Source organism: Pan troglodytes, chromosome 21, assembly GCF_028858775.2.
Source record: "Pan troglodytes isolate AG18354 chromosome 21, NHGRI_mPanTro3-v2.0_pri, whole genome shotgun sequence".
In the NCBI taxonomy this organism is placed as follows: Eukaryota; Metazoa; Chordata; class Mammalia; order Primates; family Hominidae; genus Pan; species Pan troglodytes.
Window position 1 is genome coordinate 42,121,047 of NC_072419.2, and position 21,050 is coordinate 42,142,096.

At 45.2% G+C, this 21,050-nt stretch overlaps 1 protein-coding gene and 1 non-coding gene across 10 annotated transcripts in view; both read left to right on the forward strand.

Annotated features, from left to right (window-relative positions):
* PHF20 (PHD finger protein 20) overlaps positions 1-21,050 on the forward strand; it is a 184,482-nt gene that overhangs the window by 115,401 nt on the left and 48,031 nt on the right. For 8 of the 9 annotated variants that reach the window (XM_001165874.6, XM_063802871.1, XM_016937807.4 and 5 more), the window contains one exon: positions 15,965-16,243. The exons of the other annotated variant lie outside the window; for it this stretch is intronic. In XM_001165874.6, coding sequence (XP_001165874.4) covers positions 15,965-16,243 — 279 coding nt within the window. The remainder of the gene's footprint in view (positions 1-15,964; positions 16,244-21,050) is intronic. 9 annotated transcript variants of the gene reach the window in all.
* LOC112206612 (U4 spliceosomal RNA) lies at positions 4,302-4,444 on the forward strand. The gene has a single exon (XR_002941021.1). It is a non-coding gene; the product is annotated as a U4 spliceosomal RNA (small nuclear RNA).

Sequence of the window (21,050 nt, forward strand, 5' to 3'; positions counted from 1 at the left end):
TCCCTGTTTTACAGACAAAGAGCCTAATATTTGGCATGAAGGAGTGAGTTAGCTAGAGTGGCACACTTCCTAATGGTCAGTATTGTAGAGGTTGGTAAAATTAAATTAAATTTTTGTTTGAGACAGGGTCTCACTCTGTCATCCAGGCTGGAATGCAGTGGCGCTGTCACGGCTCACTGCAGTGTTGACTTCCAGAGCTTCAGTGATCCTCCCACTGTTCAGCCTCCTAAATCATTGGGACCACAGGCACTCGCCATCACTCCTGGCTAATTTTTGTATTTTTTGTAGAGACAGGGTTTTGCCATTTTGCCCAGGCTGGTCTCAAACTCCTGAGCTCAAGCGATCCACTTGCCTCGGCTTCCCAAAGTGCTGGAATTACAGGTGTGAGCCAGTGTGTCTGGCCAGAGTCTGTAACTGTTGTTTTCCTGCTGAGTGCCTAATTCCATCTGATAAGATGCTGGGTGCTATATAAATCAAGTGAAATGAACAGAGTCCCTGCCTTTAGGGGCATTGCACAGTATGTGATGCAAACTTCTGCTCTCGGGGCACTCATTAAAGCAGTGTGTACACTCAGAGTAAGAGGCTTAGTAGGGTGGCTAGGTTTGGAGGGTGGTGTGTGGTACAAGTGATGTCAGTACTCCAGGACTGGGTGGTGCCTTTTGAATTCTTTGAGTTGTGGAAAATGTCTTGATCTGGAAACTGAATGGTGTTTCTGGTGTTTCTTTGGAAACATAGGTTTAGTGGTGTGAGTACAGGACGATCCAGAAAGATTGCTGGGGGAAAGGGAGGTTGTTGAGAACTCATTCACCAGGAATGTATTAACGTAAGTAAGCGGAAATAGGGCGGGACCATGACCATCTTCAGAAGCATCCAGCCAGGCCCCTGGAAGCTGGGATGCTGCGTTAGTCACTGTTTAGTGTTGCTTTCCTGAGTCGGTGCCATAGTCTTGCGTTTTTAAACCGAGATGGAGTCACAATCTGAGAAATTGGTGTGAAGGAGGCTCATGGGCAGCAGGAGGAGGAGGAGCTGGGAGGGCAACACATCTAGTCTAGGGCCAGCTGTTCCAACCTAACTCTGGCATTTGGGGCAGCTCTGCCACCTTGTGGAATGAGTGCTCAGTGATTTCTGTGGGGGCTGAGTGCAGAGATCTGCATTCCAGGGGCTAGCCTTGAAATGTTCACCAGGACTGTATGTCGGTGTGGTTCCTTTCCTTCCACTTGAGTATTTGTGGCTTCAAAGTATTTTTCCTACGTATGTAGATGCATATTTTTTCCTGAATATATTTTTAGGAAGTTTTTATTTTGAAATAATTTAGATTTATACATCTATGTAGCATGGGTTAAAAAAATGACAAAAAATAATTTCAGATTTATAAAAAAGTTGCAAAAATAGCAAAAAGATTTCCCTTATACCTTTCCCTATGTTGGAAAATATAGATTCCCCAATTGCTAGCAATTTACCATGTTAGCTTTATTATTCTCTCCCAGATTTTATTTTATTTCATTTTTTGAGATGGATTCTCACTCTTTCGCCCAAGCTGGAGTGCAGTGATGAGATCTTGGCTCACTGCAACCTCCACCTCCTGGGTTCAAGCAATTCTCCTGTCTCCGCCTCCCGAGTAGCTGGAATTACAGGCACATGCCACCACGCCTGGCTAATTTTTTTTGTACTTTTAGTAGAGATGGAGTTTCACCATGTTGGTCAAGCTGGTCTCGAACTCCTGACCTCAAGTGATCTACCCACCTTGGCCTCCCAAAGTACTGGGATTACAGGCATGAGCCACCATGCCCAGCCCTCTCCCAGATTTTTTAATGTAGTTTTTTGAATTGTTTGAAAATAAATTGCAGACCTTTAGCCCTGAATATTTCAGTGTGTATTTCCTGAAAACAAGGACATTCTCTTTCATTCCCACAATATAATCAAAATCAACACCTTTTAAAAACTTTGCCATTTGTTCTAATAATGTTCTTTGTGGAAAAAATGGGGGTAAATTTTTTTTATTTCTGGTCAAGATCCAATCCAGGTACACACGTTGAATTCAGCTGTCATATTTCTTTTGTCTTCTTTAATCTGAAACAGACCTTCAGTCTTCTACTTTTTTTACTGGAGTGGGGGACAGGGGAATAAGCTTTTTTTTTTTTTTTTTTTACTTTTTAAAAATGAGATCTTCAGTTTTTGTCTTTTATGACCTTGACATTACATTTCTGAATATGATATCCCTCAATTTGGGTTTTTCTGATGTATCCTCATAATTTGATTTGGGTTATTCACTTTCCACAGAAATACCACGTAAGTGATGTTGTGACCTTTTCAGGTGCATTCTATCAGGAAGCACATGAAAACCTGTTTGTCCCATTTACTGGTGACATTAACTTTTATCACTTACCTAAGGTAGTATCTACCAGCTTTTTCTACTATAAAGCTGTTATTACCCCCTTTATAATGAATACATTTCTTGTGAGAGAAACATTGAGACTATGTAAATATCTTATTTCCTCATCAAACTTTCACCCATTATTTTAGCATCTACTGGTATTTCTTGCCTGAAACAATTTTTACTGTGATGGCTGCCAAATGGTGATATCTAACTTTCATCATTCCTTCAACATGTATTAGTTTATATTCTGCCCTAGGGGGGTTTAATCTCACTTCTTTCCTTCCTTTCCTTGTTTGTTTATCTGCATGGGCTCATGGATTCTTATGTCGTTCTATGGGTTATAATCTGTTTCTATCATTATTTATTTTAATGCCAAAAAATTATAATCTTGAGATTATGTCAGTAAATACTTTTTTTTTTTTTTTGAGACAGAGTCTCACTCTGTTGCCCAGGCTGGAGTGCACTGATGAGATCTCAGCTCACTGCAACCTCCGCCTCCTGGGTTCAAGCGATTCTCCTGCCTCAGCCTCCCAAATAGCTGGGATTACAGGTGCCCACCACCATGCCCAGCTTTTTTTTTGTAGCTTTAGTAGAGACTGGTCCAGGCTGGTCTCGAACTCTTGACCTCAAGTGATCCGCCTGCCTCACCCTCCCAAAGTGTTGGGATTACAGGTGTGAGCCACTGTGCCTGGCCTCGGCTAATCTTTGATTGCTTTTTGATGCTTCAAGCTGAAAAAGTTATTCCTTCACAGACATGAAAAATATTTTATTCATTATATTATGTGAAATATATATCAAAAAGGTATCAAACTGCTGGGCCACATGGCGTGATTGCCGACAAGAATAGCAACTGTGTTGGGCCTTGGTCCTGAGGGAACACATGACAATGAGAAGTGGCTCTTTTCCCCTGGCTGGAGAAGTGACAAATAACAGGATCCAGGAGCAGATGTTAAGTGCTGATGATGAGGTAGAGCAGATAGTCATTTGTGGCAGGAATTGATGGCATGTGGTCCCTGAGAGCCAGGGCCATCTGGATGTCTTCCTGTTTGTGGGGTGAGCTGGGTCTGGATGGAAGTGAAGACTTGGCTGAGCCAGGGAGGAATGGCAGGAAGAGGGCACAGGCCAAGCAGGGGTGTGAACTGCGAGAGCATGAAGCAGTTGCTGGAGCAGGAGCTGAGGCCTCCTTGTGGATGAATGGGAGGTGCGTTTGGAAGCAAGATGCCACTTGGAGTGACGTGGGCCTTGAATGCCAGACTGAGCATTGCCAGCCAGACCGAATATCACCATCATCGTAATCTAATCATAGTCATCCAGTTGTGAGGTCATCTGATACTGGCAATGGGTACACAAAATATTAAATAGGATATTTATTTCTAAGCCAAGTTTCAGAAAACAATTTACAAACTTTTTTTTAGTATAAACATAGTGTATGCTTAGTATAAAAGGAAAAGTATAAAACATTACTCAAGTATATATAGAAAATGAGTGGGCTGCTGATCCCCCTCTATATTATCTATTGCTGTGTGACAGTATTACCACAAATATAGTAGCTGAAACAACACATTTGTTTTCTCACAGTTTCTGTGGGTGAGGAGTTCAAGCATAGCTTGGTCCTCTGCAAGCTTACAATCCAAGGGTTGGCTCAGGCTGTATTCTCATCTGAGCACTCTACTGGGGAGGGTTCCAGGCTTACCTGATGGTTGGCGGCATTCAGTCCTTCTAGACTGTCAGACTGAGGGCCTTGGTTTTTGCTGGTGCACTCAGTTCCTTGCTTCGTATAGAGTAGCTCACAATGTAGCAGCTTGTTTCACTAAGACAGCAAGGAAGAGTGTTTCCTAGTAAGACAGACACTGTAGTCCTACCTAATACAATCATGAAAGTGACATACTGTCTCCTTCGCCATATTCTGTTAGAGACAGGTTACAGCTTTGCCCAGTGGCAGTATCCTAGCCAATGAGGTTTATCCGAGGCATGATTATTAAAATAATTGAAAATTTTCCCAATACACCAAAGTGACAACTTACAACATAGGTTGGCAATGGCAATTTTTGACATGTCTACAGAGACTGAATTAAAAAAAAAAAAAAAAAAAGAAGAAGTTACAGGTTCTGCCCGCACTCAAGAGGAAGAGATTATATCAGGGCGTGAATACCAGGAGGCAGGGATTATTAGGAAACATTTTAGGGTTTAACTCCACACCCTCCCCCGAAAATAGATAAAGAAAACACTGCTTAGGGTTACCTTTTTTTTTTTTTTTTCTGAGACAGAGTTTCGCTCTTGTTGCCCAGGCTGGAGTGCAATGGTGCGATCTCGGCCCACCGCAACCTCCGCCTCCCTGATTCAAGCAATTCTCCTGCTTCAGCCTCCTGAGTAGCTGGGATTATAGGCTTGCACCACCATGCCCGGCTAATTTTGTATTTTTTAGTAGAAATGGGGTTTCTCCATGTTGGTCAGGCTGGTCTCCAACTCCCGACCTCAGGTGACCCACCCACCTTGACCTCTCAAAGTGTTGGGATTACAGGTGTGAGCCACCACGCCTGGCCTAGGGTAACCATTATTAAAAGCAAAATTTGTGGACCATTTTTCTCTGCACATACCAAAGTATAGTAGTAATTTAGGAACAACAAGAGCAAAGGGTGACTCTTGAGATTTTGAGCCTGGATGCCCAGGAGAGAGCTCTGTGCTTTTTCTTGATTCCTCCTAGCAATAATTTGTTAAACAGGAGGTAGAGGACAGAGCAGGTAAATGATAATACCAGTAACTACTTGGAAATAGTGATTTTCATACTGCTTTTAAAAGAGGAATAAACTGGTTTCAGTAGATGACCTTATCCCAAGAGTAATTGAGTTCCCCCTCACTTTTGAACCAGCAACTTTAAGATTTAATTTACAATATTTTCTTCTGGGCATGGTGGCTCATGCCTGTAATCCCAGCACTCTGGGAGGCTGAGGCAGGAAGATACTTGAGCCAAGGAGTTGGAGATCAGCCCTGGGCAACATAGGGAGACCCTCATCTTTCTTTTTTTTTTTTTTAAATAATAATTTACATGTCTTCTGCCCTCTGTCTCTGAGTAACTGCTCTCATGTTGACAAGAACCATATTAGTATGCTAAGGGTAGATGATGTCACTTAGTGGTGTCACCAGCTGCTGCCATGTATGTTCTAAATGAACTGTCCTCCCATAGGGGAATACATACCTGTGTGTGAGACTGGGATTTATGTAGACTTTGGCCCAGCAGGTCCATTTGACAACCAGTGGCCCTCTTAGTTTCTTTTTTTGTTTTTTGTTTTTTTTGAAATGGAGTCTTGCTGTGTCACCTAGGCTGGAGTGCACTGGCACAATCTCGGCTCACTGCAACCTCTGCCTCTGGGCTCAAGCGATTCTCCTGCCTCAGCCTCCCGAGTAGCTGGGATTATAGGTGCACACCACCACGCTCAGCTAACTTTTGTATTTTTAGTAGAGACGGGGTTTTGTCATGTTAGCCAGGCTAGTCTCGAACTCCTGACCTTGTGATTCGCCCACCTTGTCCTCCCAACGTGCTGAGATTATAGGCGTGAGCCACCGTGCCTGGTGCTATACATAATTTTCTATTTTGCTCGTAATATTTTGGGTTTTATTTTTTATTTTTATTTTGAGACAGCGTCTCACTCTGTCACCCAGGCTGGAGTGCAGTGGCACAATCTCAGCTCACTGCAACTTCCACCTCCTGGGTTCGAGCAATTTTTGTGCCTCAGCCTCCCGAGTAGCTGGGACAACAGGCACGCACCACCACGCCCGGATAAATTTTTGGATTTTTAGTAGAGATAGAGTTTCACCATGTTGGCCAGGCTGGTCCTCAACTCCTGACCTCAAGTGATCTGCCCACCTCAACCTCCTAGAGTGCTGAGATTACACGCATGAGCCACTGTGCTTGGCCATATTTTGAGTTTTATTTCGCATAGTTATACCATGCATATTCTGTTTCTTAATTAATTAATTAATTATTTTTAAATTATTTTTGAGACAGGGTCTCACTCTGTTGCTTAGGCTGGAGTCTCAGTGGTGCAATCTCAGCTCACTGCAGCCTCCATCCCCAGGTTCAAGTGATTCTCTCAGCTTAGCCTCCCGAGTAGCTGGGACTAGAAGCATGCACCACCATGCCTGGCTAATTTTTGTATTTTTTGGTAGAGACAGGGTTTCCTCATGTTGTCCAGGCTGGTCTTGAACTCCTGACCTCAAGTGATCCACCCAACTTGGCCTCCCAAAGTGCTGGGATTACAGGCATGAGCCACCACCCCTGGCCCTATTTATTTGTTTTTGAGACAGTTCTGTCTCACTCTGTTGCCCAAGCTGGAGTGCAGTGGTAGGATCATGGCTCACTGCAGCATCGACCTCCTGGGTTCAGCCTATCCTCCTGCCTCAGTCTCCTGAGTAGCCGAGACTATGGGTGCATGCCACCACACCCATCTACTTTTTGTCTTTTTTCGTAGAGATGGGGGTCTCACTGTGTTGCTCAGGCTGGTCTTGAACTCCTGGGCTCAAGTTATCCACCCACCTTGGCCTCCCAAAGTGCTGGAATTACAGGCACGAGCCACTACACCTGACCTATTTTAAAATGTAGAATATTTTTGCTGAATGCATAATTTTAATGTTCCTATTGTGATTTTATTAATTATCACTAATCCTTCATTGTTTGATTAATAAAGGAGGGCAATTAGATGTTAGAATTTTGCAGATTGTACCAGTGACACATGGTCCCTTGGCTAGAATTATGCATAACTTTGATTGTTTTGAGCAAACAACTGTGAGGTCAGTGACAACAATAATGACAAATAATATTCAAGTAACCTCTTGCTGTTAATACTGAGTTTTGTGGCCAGGCACAGTGCCTTACGCCTTGTAATCCCAACACTTCAGGAAGCCGAAGTGGGCAGATCACCTGAGGTCAGGAGTTCGAGACCAGCCTGGCCAACAGAGTGAAACCCCATCTCTACTAAAAATACAAAATAATTAGCCAGGCATGGTGGCACACATCTCTAATCCTAGCTACTTGGGAGGCTGAGGTAGGAGAATCACTTGAACCCGGAGGTGGAGGTTGCAGTGACCCGAGATCGCTCCACTGCATTTCAGCCTGGGTGAGAGAGTGAGACTGTGTCTCAAAAACAAAACAAACAACAATAAAACAAAACAAAACTAAACGAAACTGGGTTTTGTCTTTAACTGCCTCATGGAAACATATAGGAGAGTTGTGAAATAAGTATTCTTATTCCCATTTAACAATGAGGAAACAGTCTTGGAGAGGCTAGCTCCCATGTTTGATGTGACAGTACACTAACATAAGTAAGAGAAGTAAAGAATGCAGCACATTCCAGGCCGGGTACAGTGGCTCATGCCTGTAATCCCAGCACTTTGGGAGGCCAAGGTGGGTGGATCACTTGCAGTCAGGAGTTTGAGACCAGCCTGTCGTAAATGACGAAACCCGGTCTGTACTAAAAATACAAAAATTAGCCGGGCGTGATGGCGGGCGCCTGTAATCCCAGCTACTTGGGAGGCTGAGGCAGAAGAATCGCTTGAACCCAGGAGGCGGAGGTTGCAGTGAGCTGAGATCATGCCACTGCACTCCAGCCTGGGCGACAGAGAGAGACTCTATGTCAAAAAAAAAAAAAAAAAAAAGGCAGCACATTGGGTATTTCAACATTTTAGAAAAAGGAATAAACAAAACCAACTGTTAAACAAATAGAAAGGGAAGGACTACAGGATCCATAAAATACAGGAATTCTTCAAGGCAGGACAGAATCTTTTCTGCTGAGAGACCAGGGTGAAGGCATTGTGCAAGGAGGTGGTATTTGAAGGATGAGCAAGATTTGGTTTGCGTGTGGGAACAACATGCCAAATAGAGGCAACCACATGGCCTAGACTGGCTGAACTGGCAGCCTTTATTGTGCATACAGAGGGCTCCTTTTGGCTGTGCAAAAATTAGGATAAGGTTGTGAAGTCTAGAAAATATAATTTTTCATGTCTCTAAATATTTGGGTTCAAAAGTAAAATAGTCCAATTTGCAAAACCTTCACGAGAAAGGGACGATTGCTTAAGTCTTGGTGTTTATGTGTCTTTTTTGTTGTTCTATTTTTTATATATTATTTATTTATTTATGTACTTTTTGAGACAGAGTTTGTCACTGTGTTGCCCAGGCTGGAGTGCAGTGGGCAATCTTGGCTCACTGCAACCTCCGCCTACCAGGTTCAAGCGATTCACCTGCCTCAGCCTCCTGAGAAGCTGGGATTACAGGCATCTGCCACCACCCCCAGCTAATTTTTTTGTTTTTTTGTTTTTTTTAAGCGGGGGACAGTCTCGTTCTTTCACCCAGTTTCAAGTACAGTGGCGTGATATTGGTTCACTGCAACCTTTGCCTCCCAGGTTCAAGCGATTCTCCTGCTTCAGCCTCCCGAGTAGATGGGACTACAGGCATGCACCACCACGCCTGGCTGATTTTTTTTTTTTTTTGTATTTTTAGTAGAGACGGGGTTTCACCATGTTGGTCAGGCTGGTCTTGAACTCCCGACCTCAAATGATCTGCCCACCTTGGCCTCCCAAAGTGCTAGGATTACAGGCGTGAGCCACCGCACCCGGCCAATTTTGTATTTTTAGTAGAGATGGGGTTTCACCATGCTGGTCAGGCAGGTCTCGAACTCCTGACCTCAGGTGATCCACCTGCCTCAGCCTCCCGAAGTGTTGGGATTACAGGCATGAGCCACCACGTCTGGCCTTTTTTGTTATATTATAATTTAACATATCCTAAACATTTTCTCATCATTAAAAAGTTAACATAAACATTTTATTCATATATAATATTTTTATCTACTTTTTTTTCTTTAGAGCTCTACTTCTGGAAGAATCTACTTTTTGATTTGTGGTTCTGAAATTATAGCAAATTGTGTAATTTATCATATTTTATCACAGGCTATTATGCATTACTGAGTCATACCCTGTTTGCAGCTTTTCTCACTCTGATGCTTGTGTTGATTGTTTTTTCCAGCAGTGCAGGGTAGATTATCAACTGGCTTATAATCAGAAGAGCTTGCTTGTATCACAGTGAGTTATACTTGATTTCACTGGGAAATCTTACTTCCTGAGTTTCCATGGTTAAAGATTTGTAATGCTCAAATCTTCTTTTGATGTTTATTCCATCAGAGAAAACAGAAACTACTTTGTCTTAGTGTTGCCAAATTGAAAAGAGCCTTTGGTTTGGCCAGGGTCTTTGTGATAGTGGCACCTGGCAGTGTCTTCCCTCCTGAGGAGCATCCGTGCTCACCTGAGCCTCTCTGATCCTAGTACTGCCTGTTAGAGGCAGCTGGTCCACCCGAGTGCCAAGCTTGCACTCCTTTGGAGTTTCAGCTGTACTAACTTTTGCTTAGCTGTGAGGAATCAAGGATTTTGCTTTTGCAGGGGGAGTTTTTATCCTGTAAACTAAACTCGCTTGCTTTGAAAGGTTTACTAGATTGGCAGATTATTGGTCTGATTATTAGTCCAGTCATATCTATCTTTCAACAGATAGTTTGGCCATGACTTTTTTTTTTTTTTTGAGATGGAGTTTCGCTCTTGTCACCCAGGTCAATGGTGTGATCTTGGCTCATTGCAACCTCCGCCACCTGGGTTCAAGCAATTCACCTGCCTCGGCCTTCCAGGTAGCTGGGATTACAGGCACATGCCACCACAGCTAGCTAATTTTTGTATTTTTAGTAGAGACGGGGTTTTGCCATGTTGGCCAGGCTTGTCTTGAACTCCTTACCTCAAGTGATTCACCCACCTCGGTCTCCTAAAGTACTGGGATTACAGGCATGAGCCACCACTCCCAGCCGGCCATGTCTTTTTTCTTTTTTTGTTTTCAGACAGAGTTTGGCTCTTGTTGCCCAGGCTGCAGTGCAATGGTGTGATCGCAGCTCATTTCAACCTCCACCTAGCAGGTTCAAGTGATTCTCCTGCCTCAGCCCCCCGAGTAGCTGGGATTACAGGCACCTGCCACCACACCCAGCTAATTTTTTGTATTTTTGGTAGAGATGGGGTTTCACCATGTTGGCCAGGCTGGTCTTGAACTCCTGACCTCAGGTGATCTGCCTGCCTTGGCTTCCCAAAATGCTGGGATTACAGGCATGAGCCACTGTGCCCCGCCAACATGTACTGTTATTTATGTTTTAAAAAGATAAAACAATGTTCAGTATTTTGGTGGAACAAGCTTGGTACTATCCTGCATTGTATAGAGTATTACAAAAGAAAATCTTTAGGTGTCATAGTAAAAGATGTCCCAAAAGGTGGAGATAATAATCTCACTGAAATGTGAATAGTCATACTAGGAACCTTGTGGTTGGTTTTGAATTTCACACTTTCAGGAGGACGTAGACAAAATGAAGTGCTTTCAGGGTGATATGCGTCCCAGCCAGGGCATATGAAGACTGGTTGAAGAAATGTTTCACACTTAGTTGATAATTATAATAGCTGTCTCCAGCCATGTTCCAGAAATAACATAAGCCTGCTTATGATGTATTTTATATTTGAAATGATAATGGCTTCCATGCGTTGATCACCTACTTTGTGCCAAGTACATACATTATCCATAACCTTTTCTCCAAATCTTTGAAATAGGTGGTATTCTTCCCTTAAGAATCTGGATAATTAGACTAGCTTGCACAGCTAATTTATGCTGCTAATGAAAGGTGGACCTGGGATTAAACGTTGTGCTTTTTGTATTATACCATACTGCCTCTGGCATGAGCATGCAGTGAGGCTGTGGGTGGTGGACACTTCCCCTCTTCTGCTTATGATCAGGTTAATTCCTGAAATTTAAAATGACATTGAATAGTCATAGTAGGTAATATTGAGCACTTATGTGCCGTACACCTTTCTAAGCTCTTTGCATGTAATTTATTTAATTCTCACAACTCAGCGAAGTTGTTACCATTATCGTCTCCATCCTGCACATGAGGAAACTGAGGCAAGGGATGTAGGTGGAAGAACTCGGTTTTGAAATAGGCTGTCCAGCTGCAGAACCCACACTTAGCCCCTGTACTGTTTGATTTATGTAGATGACCATTGTGTATACACAGGAGTGCAAGTTTTTGTTTTTGTTTTTGAGACGGAGTCTCACTCTTGTCACCCAGGCTAGAGTGCAATGGCACAATCTCGGCTCACTGCGATCTCCACCTCCTGGTTCAAGTGACTCTCCTGCCTCGGCCTCCTGAGTAAGCTGGATCTACAGGCGTGCACCACCATGCCCAGCTAATTTTTCTTCTTTTTTTTTTGAGACAAAGTCTTGCTCTGTCGCCCAGGCTGGGGTACAGTGGCGTGATCTTGACCCACTGCAACCTCTGCCTCCTGGGTTCAAGCAATTCTTCCACCTCAGCTTCCCAAGTAGCTGGGACTACAGGCATGTGCCACCATGCCTGGCTGATTTTTATAATTTTATTTGAGACGAGGTTTTACCATGTTGGCCAGGCTGGTCTCAAACTCTTGACCTCAAGTGATCTGCCCACCTCAGCCTTTCAAAGTGCTGGGATTACAGGTGTGAGCCACCATGCCCCGCTAATTTTTGTATTTTAGTAGAGATGGGGTTTCGCCATGTTGGCCAGGCTGGTCTTGAACTCCTGACTGCAAGTGATCTGCCCGCCTCAGTTTCCCAAAGTGCTGGAATTATAGTCGTGAGCCACTGCACAGGGTTTCAGCCTTAGTCTTTTTTAACCTACAAAATGGCAAGTTTATATGATTTAACCTAATATAGATCAAGGGAAGGATATTCCAAAATAAACTATTTTTTGTTTTAGGAAAGAATTGGATGTATTAAAGTTTTCTGTTTTGAACTTCTCCACTGACATACTTTTCCTGTCCAATTATTTGTCTGAGAAGTGTGTATTCTGTTTCACATCGTGTCACTTTTGCTTCTCCTTTTTTTTTTTTTTTTTTTTGAGACAGAGTTTCACTCTTATTGCCCAAGCCAGAATGCAATGGCACGATCTCAGCTACTGCAACCTTCGCCTCCCGGGTTCAAGTGATTCTCCTGCCTCAGCCTCCGGAGTTGCTGGGATTATAGATGCATGCCACCACGCCCGGCTAATTTTTTATATTTTTAGTGGAAATGGGGTTTCACCATGTTAGCCAGGCTGGTCTGGAATTCCCGACGTCATATGATCTGCCCGCCTTGGTCTCCCAAAGTGCTAGGATTACAGGCGTGAGCCATCACGCCTGGCCAACTTTTTATTCTCTTACCTGCAACTAATTGATCTGGCATCTTTTATATCTCTTGTTATAGGTAGAAAGTGATTTTAAGGCATTATGCTTTGGGATGTGTGTGTGTGTGTGTGTGTGTGTGTATAGGTTTTTGTTGGTTTAAATTGGCTCTATAACAGCATCCTTCAGACAACCAAACCTAATTTTGAAGTGTAGAGTATAATTTAGATCAAATTTAAGAGTTTTAAAATTACTTCTGATTATGGGATGACACTTGAAAAAGTAATCATAATACTTACCAAAGGTTTAACAGGCCACCTGCTTCCAGTGGAGATTGTGTGATTGTGTTTACGAAAAATCTGATTAACTCAAGAAAGGGCCATTCATTGCATACTGAATTCCTAATTTTTTAAAAAAAGATCCATTTAATATAATATATTATTGGGTGACCAAATCTGTAGCATAGGAATGACTTAATGTGATTTTTTGTTGGTGGGAAGACATTCTAAAGGGAGTCCTCAATAAACTGCATTTCTAACACACAAGAGGTTCTTGTGGCCTGGGGGCGGTGGCTCACACCTGTAATTCCAGCACTCTGGGAGGCTGAGGTGGGCGGATCACTTGAAGTCAGGAGTTCGAGACCAGGCTGGACCAGTCTCTGCTAAAGCTATGAAAAAAAAAAACTGGACGTGGTGGTGGGCATCTGTAATCCCAGCTACTCAGGAGGCTGAGGCTGGAGAATCGCTTGAACTGGGGAGGTGGAGGTTGCAGTGAGCCGAGATCTCACCATTGCACTCCAGCCTGGACAAAGAGCAAGACTCCGTCTCAAAAAAAAAAAAAAAAAAGTCCTTGTGATGGGTTTACTTTTTGTCATTGGTGCCTGACCGACTATTGCCTTCTGCTTATTTGTCTTTTAGGGTCATGCTTTTATTGTCTCTTTGAAATTGATCATTGAGTCCTATGAGTCCTCCTTATGCCTTCCACCTCCATTTAGTTAGCTGGTTTTTCTTGCAGTCTCTGGGTCCTTTTTGTTGTTGTTTGTTTTGCATTTGTTATTATTGTTATTCATACATTTTTGAGACAGGGTCTTGCTTTGTTGCCCAGGCTGGAGTGCAGTGGTACAGTCATGGCTCACTGCAGCCTCAACCTGCTGGGCTCAAGGGATCCTCCCACCTGAGCTTTCTGGGTAGCTGGGACTATAGGCACATGCCATCATGCCTGGCTAATTAACAAAAATTTTTTTTTTTGTAGAGATGGGGTCTTGCTGAGTTGTCTACACTGGTCTTGAGGATCCTGGCCTCAAGTGATCCTCTTGCCTTGGCCTCATTTATGATTATTTTTAATTGACATGTAATAATTTTACATATTCATGTGGTACAGTGATATTTCCTTACATGTATACGATGTATAATGATTAAATCAGGATAATTAGCAAATCCGTCACCTTGAGCATTTATTTCTTTGTGTTCAGAACATTCAAAATCTGCTTTTCTAGCTATTTGAAAATATACAATAAATTGTTATTAATTATAGTTCCCCCATAGTGCTGTAGAATGCTAGAACTTATTCCTCCTATTCTGGATCCCTTTTTTTTTTTTTTTTTTCTGAGACGGGGTCTTGCTCTGTCGCCCAGGCTCGAGTGCAGAGGTGCGATCTCGGCTCACTGCAAACTCTGCCTCCTGGGTTCAAGCCATTCTCCTGTTTCAGCCTTCTGGGTAGCTGGGACTACAGGTGCCTGACACCACGCTCGACTAATTTTGTTGTATTTTTAGTAGAGACAGGGTTTCACCATGTTAGCCAGGATGGTCTCGATTTCCTGACCTTGTGATCTGCCTGCCTCGGCCTCCCAAAGTGCTGGGATTACAGGTGTGAGCCACCACGCCTGGTGTTTTTTTTTTTTTTTTTTTTTTTTTTTTTTTTTGAGACAGAGTCTTGCTCTGTCACCCAGGCTGTAGTGCGGCGGTGTGATCTTGGCTCACTGCAACCTCCGCCTCCCAGGTTCAAGCGATTCTTCTGCCTCAACCTCCCGAGTAGCTGGGATTACAGGCATGTGCCACCATGCCCAGCTAATTTTTGTATTTTTAGTAGAGATGGGGTTTCACCATGTTGTCCAGGCTGGTCCGAACTCCTGACCTCAGGTGATCCGCCCACCTCGGCCTCCCAAAGTGCTGGGATTACAGGCGTGAGCCACTGTACCCGCCAAATCTGGATCCTTTTGATCAGACAAAGTATATTGTAAAACAAAGTACATGTTGAAATCTCAAAGACTCAATACTAAAACCTTTGTAACTGTTACACTTTCCTTGCACAAAAACTGACGTAAAATCTCTTAGGTTTCATAGAGAGATACTGAGGAATGTTCCCTATTTCCGTCCACACAGATAGGTACCAGGATGGTAGTAAATGTAAGTCTGGTCCAACTCATAAGTGCTAGCTTGAGATCCTTGATTTTATTTATTTTATTTATCTTTTATTTTTTTGAGACAGAGTCTGGCTCTGTTGACCAGGGTGGAGCACAGTGGCATGATCTCAGCTCACTGCAACTTCTGCCTTCGGGTTCAAGCAATTATCGTGCCTCAGCCTCCTGAATAGCTAGAATTACAGATGTGCTCCACCATGCCTGGCTAATTTTTTTGTTTGTTTGTTTTTTGTTTGAGTCAAAGTCTTGCTCTTGTCTCCCAGGCTGGAGTGCAATGGCATGATCTCGACTTACTGCAACCTCCGCCTCCCGGGTTCAAGGAATTCTCCTGCCTCAGCCTCCCAAGTAGCTGGGATTACAGGCACCTGCCATCATGCCCGGCTAATTTTTGTATTTTTAGTAGAGACAGGGTTTCACCATATTGGCCAGGCTGGTCTCGAACTCCTGACCTCAGGCGATCTGCCTCCCTTGGCCTCCCAAAGTGCTGGGATTACAAGTGTGAACCACCATGCCCAGCCCATTTCTTTTGTATTTTTAATAAAGATGGGGTTTTACCATGTTGGTCAGGCTGGTCATGAACTCCTGATCTCGAGTGATCCACCTGCCTTGGCCTCCCAAAGTGCTAGGATTACAAGTGTGAGCTGCTCTGCTTGACCTGAGATCCTTGATTTTTATTTTTATTTTTTTAAGGATTTTTCCTTAAAGTATATGAAACCCTGAAAACTTGTACGACTGTTTAAAATAAACATGTTGATTTCTTCTTCCTAAAGATGAATCACAATTGAGTCTTATTTGACCTGAAGTTGTTTTCATTCTCTCTAAACAGTAATTTGAGGAGGTAATGGCAGTCTGATGTCTCAGGCTACATATGCACGCTAGTCTTTCACCCTCAGTTGTCATGTGTTAATGCATGTTTTGTAATAACTGGGATAAATACAAGGAACCTTTGCTTTTGTTTTTATTTTTTTCAGTAACAAATACTTTTAAGAAAACAGATGATTTTGGGTCATCTAATGCACCAGCTGTTGACCTAGACCATAAGTTTAGATGCAAAGTTGTGGACTGTTTAAAATTTTTCCGCAAAGCCAAACTGTTGCACTATCACATGAAGTATTTCCATGGAATGGAGAAGTCACTGGAGCCAGAAGAGAGCCCGGGAAAGAGGCATGTCCAAACCAGGGGCCCTTCAGCTTCAGACAAGCCCAGCCAGGAGACCCTGACCAGGAAGCGGGTCTCTGCCAGTTCCCCAAGTAAGTATCTTCATTCTTCCTTGTGTCATGGATGGCTCAGTTGCTTGGCCACAGTGCTTGTGTTTTCTGACACACAAAGCAGGCATTAGGTTTGTCTGTTCCAGTTGAATCCCACAGGACTGAACATATTAAGTGATCCTCTGTGCTGTGCCACGGAGCTGTGGCCTTCCTACAGGAAGCAGGAACACCTAACTGAGAATTACCTTGAAAAATCGCTTAGCCTCTGAAGGCCTTGCTGCTTCCAGTATGAGTGGGGACAGTCAAGCAAAGGGACCTTATTCAGAAGCCAGCAGGAGAACTCGTGCTCAGAGCAGCATGGGTGCCATCGTCCCACTCTCCCAAACCTGTGCGTTTTCCTTGCCAGCAGCACAAAAGAGCACGATAACCAAAAGGTGATATGTGATTCTACTGCTGGGTCCAAATGTGAATCCTGTTTCATCTTAAGTGCAACTGAAGATATTTATAATAGCACTGTTTGTTTTGCATAGAAACCATAATAGGGGTTACCATAAAATCTCATTTTATAACTTATTACAGAGAACCTTTTAGGAAATATCTTCTAAAGCTTACAGAAATTGAAAAATTACATGTTTCCAGGGGAATTTCAGAAGAATTAATGGATTTCCAATAAATTATATAATCTTCCCAGCTTTTTACTTGCTATTGTAATATCACTACCTACTTCTTGGCTTAGAGGTTTTCTATTAAAATGTGTAGGTCTTAAATGGTATATGGAACTCCTAGGACATCTGGCAGTGTTCCCAGTAGAGTATACAATCAGGTTTCAGGACAGGGGCAGAGCCATGCAGACTAAGGTGAACTCTGACCCTCTGAGGGGTCAACCTTCATTTATGCTGTCAAGACTTTGTATGTGCTGTATTATCCATTAAAAATATAATGTGAGGCCAGGCACAGTGTTTCATGCCTATAATTCCAGTGCTTTGGGAGGCCAAGGCAGGAGGATCACCTGAGGTCAGGAGTTCGAGACCAGCCTTACTAACATGGTGAAACCCCATCTCTACTAAAAATACAAAAAAATTAGCCGGGCTTGGTGGTGCATGCCTGTAATCCGAGCTACTCTGGAGGTTGAGGCAGGAGAATTGTTTGAACCCAGGAGGCAGAGGTTGCAGTGAACCGAGATCATGCCACTGCACTCCAGCCTGGGCGACTGAGACTCCTTCTTAAAACAACAACCAAATAAGCTAGCATAAACTCATGCAGATTGTATGGTTCTGCTTATATAAAGTTCAAAAATGAGTAAGAAAAATAATCTATGGTATTTGAGGTCAGGACAGTAGTTACCTTTGGGAGGAGGTGGGTAGGACTGGAAACTGGGCAGGAGGGAGTCTTCTAGGGCTCCGGAATGTTCTGTTTCCTGATCTGCATGGTGGTTATACAGGTGTGTTCATTTATGAAAAAGTATTGGTTTATGTGTTTATTTGTGTGTACTTTTCTGTGTATGTTTTATGCCTCAATAAAAAGCATGCTTAGGCGGACATAGTGGCTCACACCTGAAATCCCAGCACTTTGGGAGGTGGATCACCTGAGGTCAGGAGTTCGAGACCAGCCTGGCCAATATGATGAAACCCCGTCTCTATTAAAAATACAAAAAGCTCTCCCTCTCCCTCTCCCTCTCCCCTCTTTCCACGGTCTCCCTCTCCCTCTCTTTCCACGGTCTCCCTCTCCCTCTCTTTCCACGGTCTCCCTCTGATGCCGAGCCGAAGCTGGACGGTACTGCTGCCATCTCGGCTCGCTGCAACCTCCCTGCCTGATTCTCCTGCCTCAGCCTGCCGAGTGCCTGCGATTGCAGGCCCGCACCGCCACGCCTGACTGGTTTTCATATTTTTTTGGTGGAGACGGGGTTTCGCTGTGTTGGCCGGGCTGGTCTCCAGCTCCTAACCGCGAGTGATCCGCCAGCCTCGGCCTCCCGAGGTGCCGGGATTGCAGACGGAGTCTCCTTCACTCAGTGCTCAATGGTGCCCAGGCTGGAGTGCAGTGGCGTGATCTCGGCTCGCTACAACATCCACCTCCCAGCAGCCTGCCTTGGCCTCCCAAAGTGCCGAGATTGCAGCCTCTGCCCGGCCGCCACCCCGTCTGGGAAGTGAGGAGCGTCTCTGCCTGGCCGCCCATCGTCTGGGATGTGAGGAGCCCCTCTACCTGGCTGCCCAGTCTGGAGAGTGAGGAGCGTCTCTGCCCGGCCGCCATCTCATCTAGGAAGTGAGGAGCGCCTCTTCCCCGCCGCCATCCCATCTGGGAAGTGAGGAGCGTCTCTGCCCGGCCGCCCATCGTCTGAGATGTGGGGAGCACCTCTGCCCTGCCGCCCCGTCCGGGATGTGAGGAGCGTCTCTGCCCGGCCGCCCCGTCTGAGAAGTGAGGAGACCCTCTGCCTGGCAACCGCCCCGTCTGAGAAGTGAGGAGCCCCTCCGCCCGGCAGCCGCCCCGTCTGAGAAGTGAGGAGCCCCTCCGCCCAGCAGCCACCCCATCTGGGAAGTGAGGAGCGTCTCCGCCCGGCAGCCACCTCGTCCGGGAGGGAGGTGGGGGGGGTCAGCCCCCCGCCCAGGCAGCCGCTCCGTCAGGGAGGTGAGGGGCGCCTCTGCCCGGCCGCCCCTACTGGGAAGTGAGGAGCCCCTCTGCCCGTCCGGCCGCCCCGTCCGGGAGGGAGGTGGGGGGGGTCAGCCCCCCGCCCGGCCAGCCGCCCCATCCGGGAGGTGGGGGGCGCCTCTGCCCGGCCGCCCCTACTGGGAAGTGAGGAGCCCCTCTGCCTGGCCGGCCGCCCCGTCCGGGAGGGAGGTGGGGGGGTCAGCCCCCCACCCGGCCAGCCGCCCCGTCCAGGAGGGAGGTGGGGGGGGGGTCAGCCCCCCTCCCGGCCAGCCGCCCCGTCCGGGAGGGAGGTGGGGGGGTCAGCCTCCGCCCAGCCAGCCGAGCCGTCCGGGAGGGAGGTGGGGGGGTCAGCCCCCCGCCCGGCCAGCCGCCCAGTCCGGGAGGTGAGGGGCGCCTCTGCCCGGCCACCACCCCGTCTGGGAGGTGTACCCAACAGCTCATTGAGAACGGGCCATGATGACAATGGCGGTTTTGTGGAATAGAAAGAGGGGAAGGGTGGGGAAAAGATTGAGAAATCGGATGGTTGCCGTGTCTGTGTAGAAAGAGGTAGACATGGGAGACTTTTCATTTTGTTCTGTACTAAGAAAAATTCTTCTGCCTTGGGATCCTGTTGATCTGTGACCTTACCCCCAACCCTGTGCTCTCTGAAACATGTGCTGTATCCACTCAGGGTTGAATGGATTAAGGGCGGTGCAAGATGTGCTTTGTTAAACAGATGCTTGAAGGCAGCATGCTCCTTAAGAGTCATCACCACTCCCTAATCTCAAGCACCCAGGGGCACAAACACTGCGGAAGGCCGCAGGGTCCTCTGCCTAGGAAAACCAGAGACCTTTGTTCACTTGTTTATCTGCTGACCTTCCCTCCACTATTGTCCTGTGACCCTGCCAAATCCCCCTCTGCGAGAAACACCCAAGAATGATCAATTAAAAAATAAATAAATAAAAATAAAAAATAAAAAATAAAATAAAAATAAAAATACAAAAATTAGCCAGGCGTGGTGGCAGGTGCCTGTAATCCCAGCCACTCAGGAGGCTGAGGCAGGAGAATCGCTTGAACCTAGGAAACAGAGGTTGCAGTGAGCCAAGATCGTGACACTGCACTCCAGCTTGGGTGACAGAGCAAAACTCTGTCTAAAAAAAAAAAAAAAGTGCTTAAAACATATACTTGGAAATGGTAAAAATGCAGTAAGAATGTAAGAAACTGCAGAGAGATACCAAGATAAAGGATTGGGCTTTTTACTTGAAATAATGAATGTAATTGAGAGGATTTTAATGTTTGTTTGTTTCCTTTTATCTGACTTACCTCCAAATTAATCTCCTTTTCAGTCCCATGGCACTAATCTAGGTTTCTCCTCTTGCCCTGGTTGTTGTGGTCATTTCTTAATCAGTTTTCCTCCCATCATTCTTTACTCACTGTGGTTATCCATCATTTTGCCATCAGATCGATCTTTAAGAGTACAAACCTGATTATATCACTCTCTTGCTAAATAATATGTAAGGACAGAATGATGCTTCTGCAAAGCATAAGTTTTGGAGCTGGGCACATGGGTTGTGAATCCCATGTGTTGCCTCAGTCACTGTTGGACTCTCTTCAGGTCTCCAGACCTCACTGTCTCTTTCTGAGTGTAAACCTGAGTTCTTGTGATTAGTTTGTGAGCTAATCTTTTTAATAAGCCTGTTTCAAGGCCTGGTGTGGGGAAGTGGATTTCCTTCTTCCCCTTGCTTTCCAGAATTTCATCCTTCTCATCCAGCCATATGTGGCTGAGTTGGGTACATTTGTGTGAGCTCTCTAGCTGGATTCTGAGTGCTGTTGGGGAGGAATTATGTTGAGTCATCTTGAGTCACTACAGTATCCCATGGGCTCTGCAGCACTGTAGAAACAACCAGCTCTGAAGGACTGGAGATTATGTTGAGTAAATGGAGGTCATTGAGGTGTCAGGAGCCAGTAGAAATAGCAGGTGCTGGATATTGTAATGGATTGACATCTGGGCAGGATGAGGGTACAACACTGGAAGTAGAGTGCAGCCTACCCCAGACAGCACAAAGCCACCAGAGTTAGGTTGTTCCAAAGGCTAAGACTTGACAGGCAGGAGGCCATTGAGGGACCCATGGAAGTCCTGCTTGCCTGACCATCGTAGTGTGTGCTCTCTGTGCTAGGACGTAGTGCCTCTGCCTCTCCCTGTTCATGGTAATTGTCTGAGGAGGGA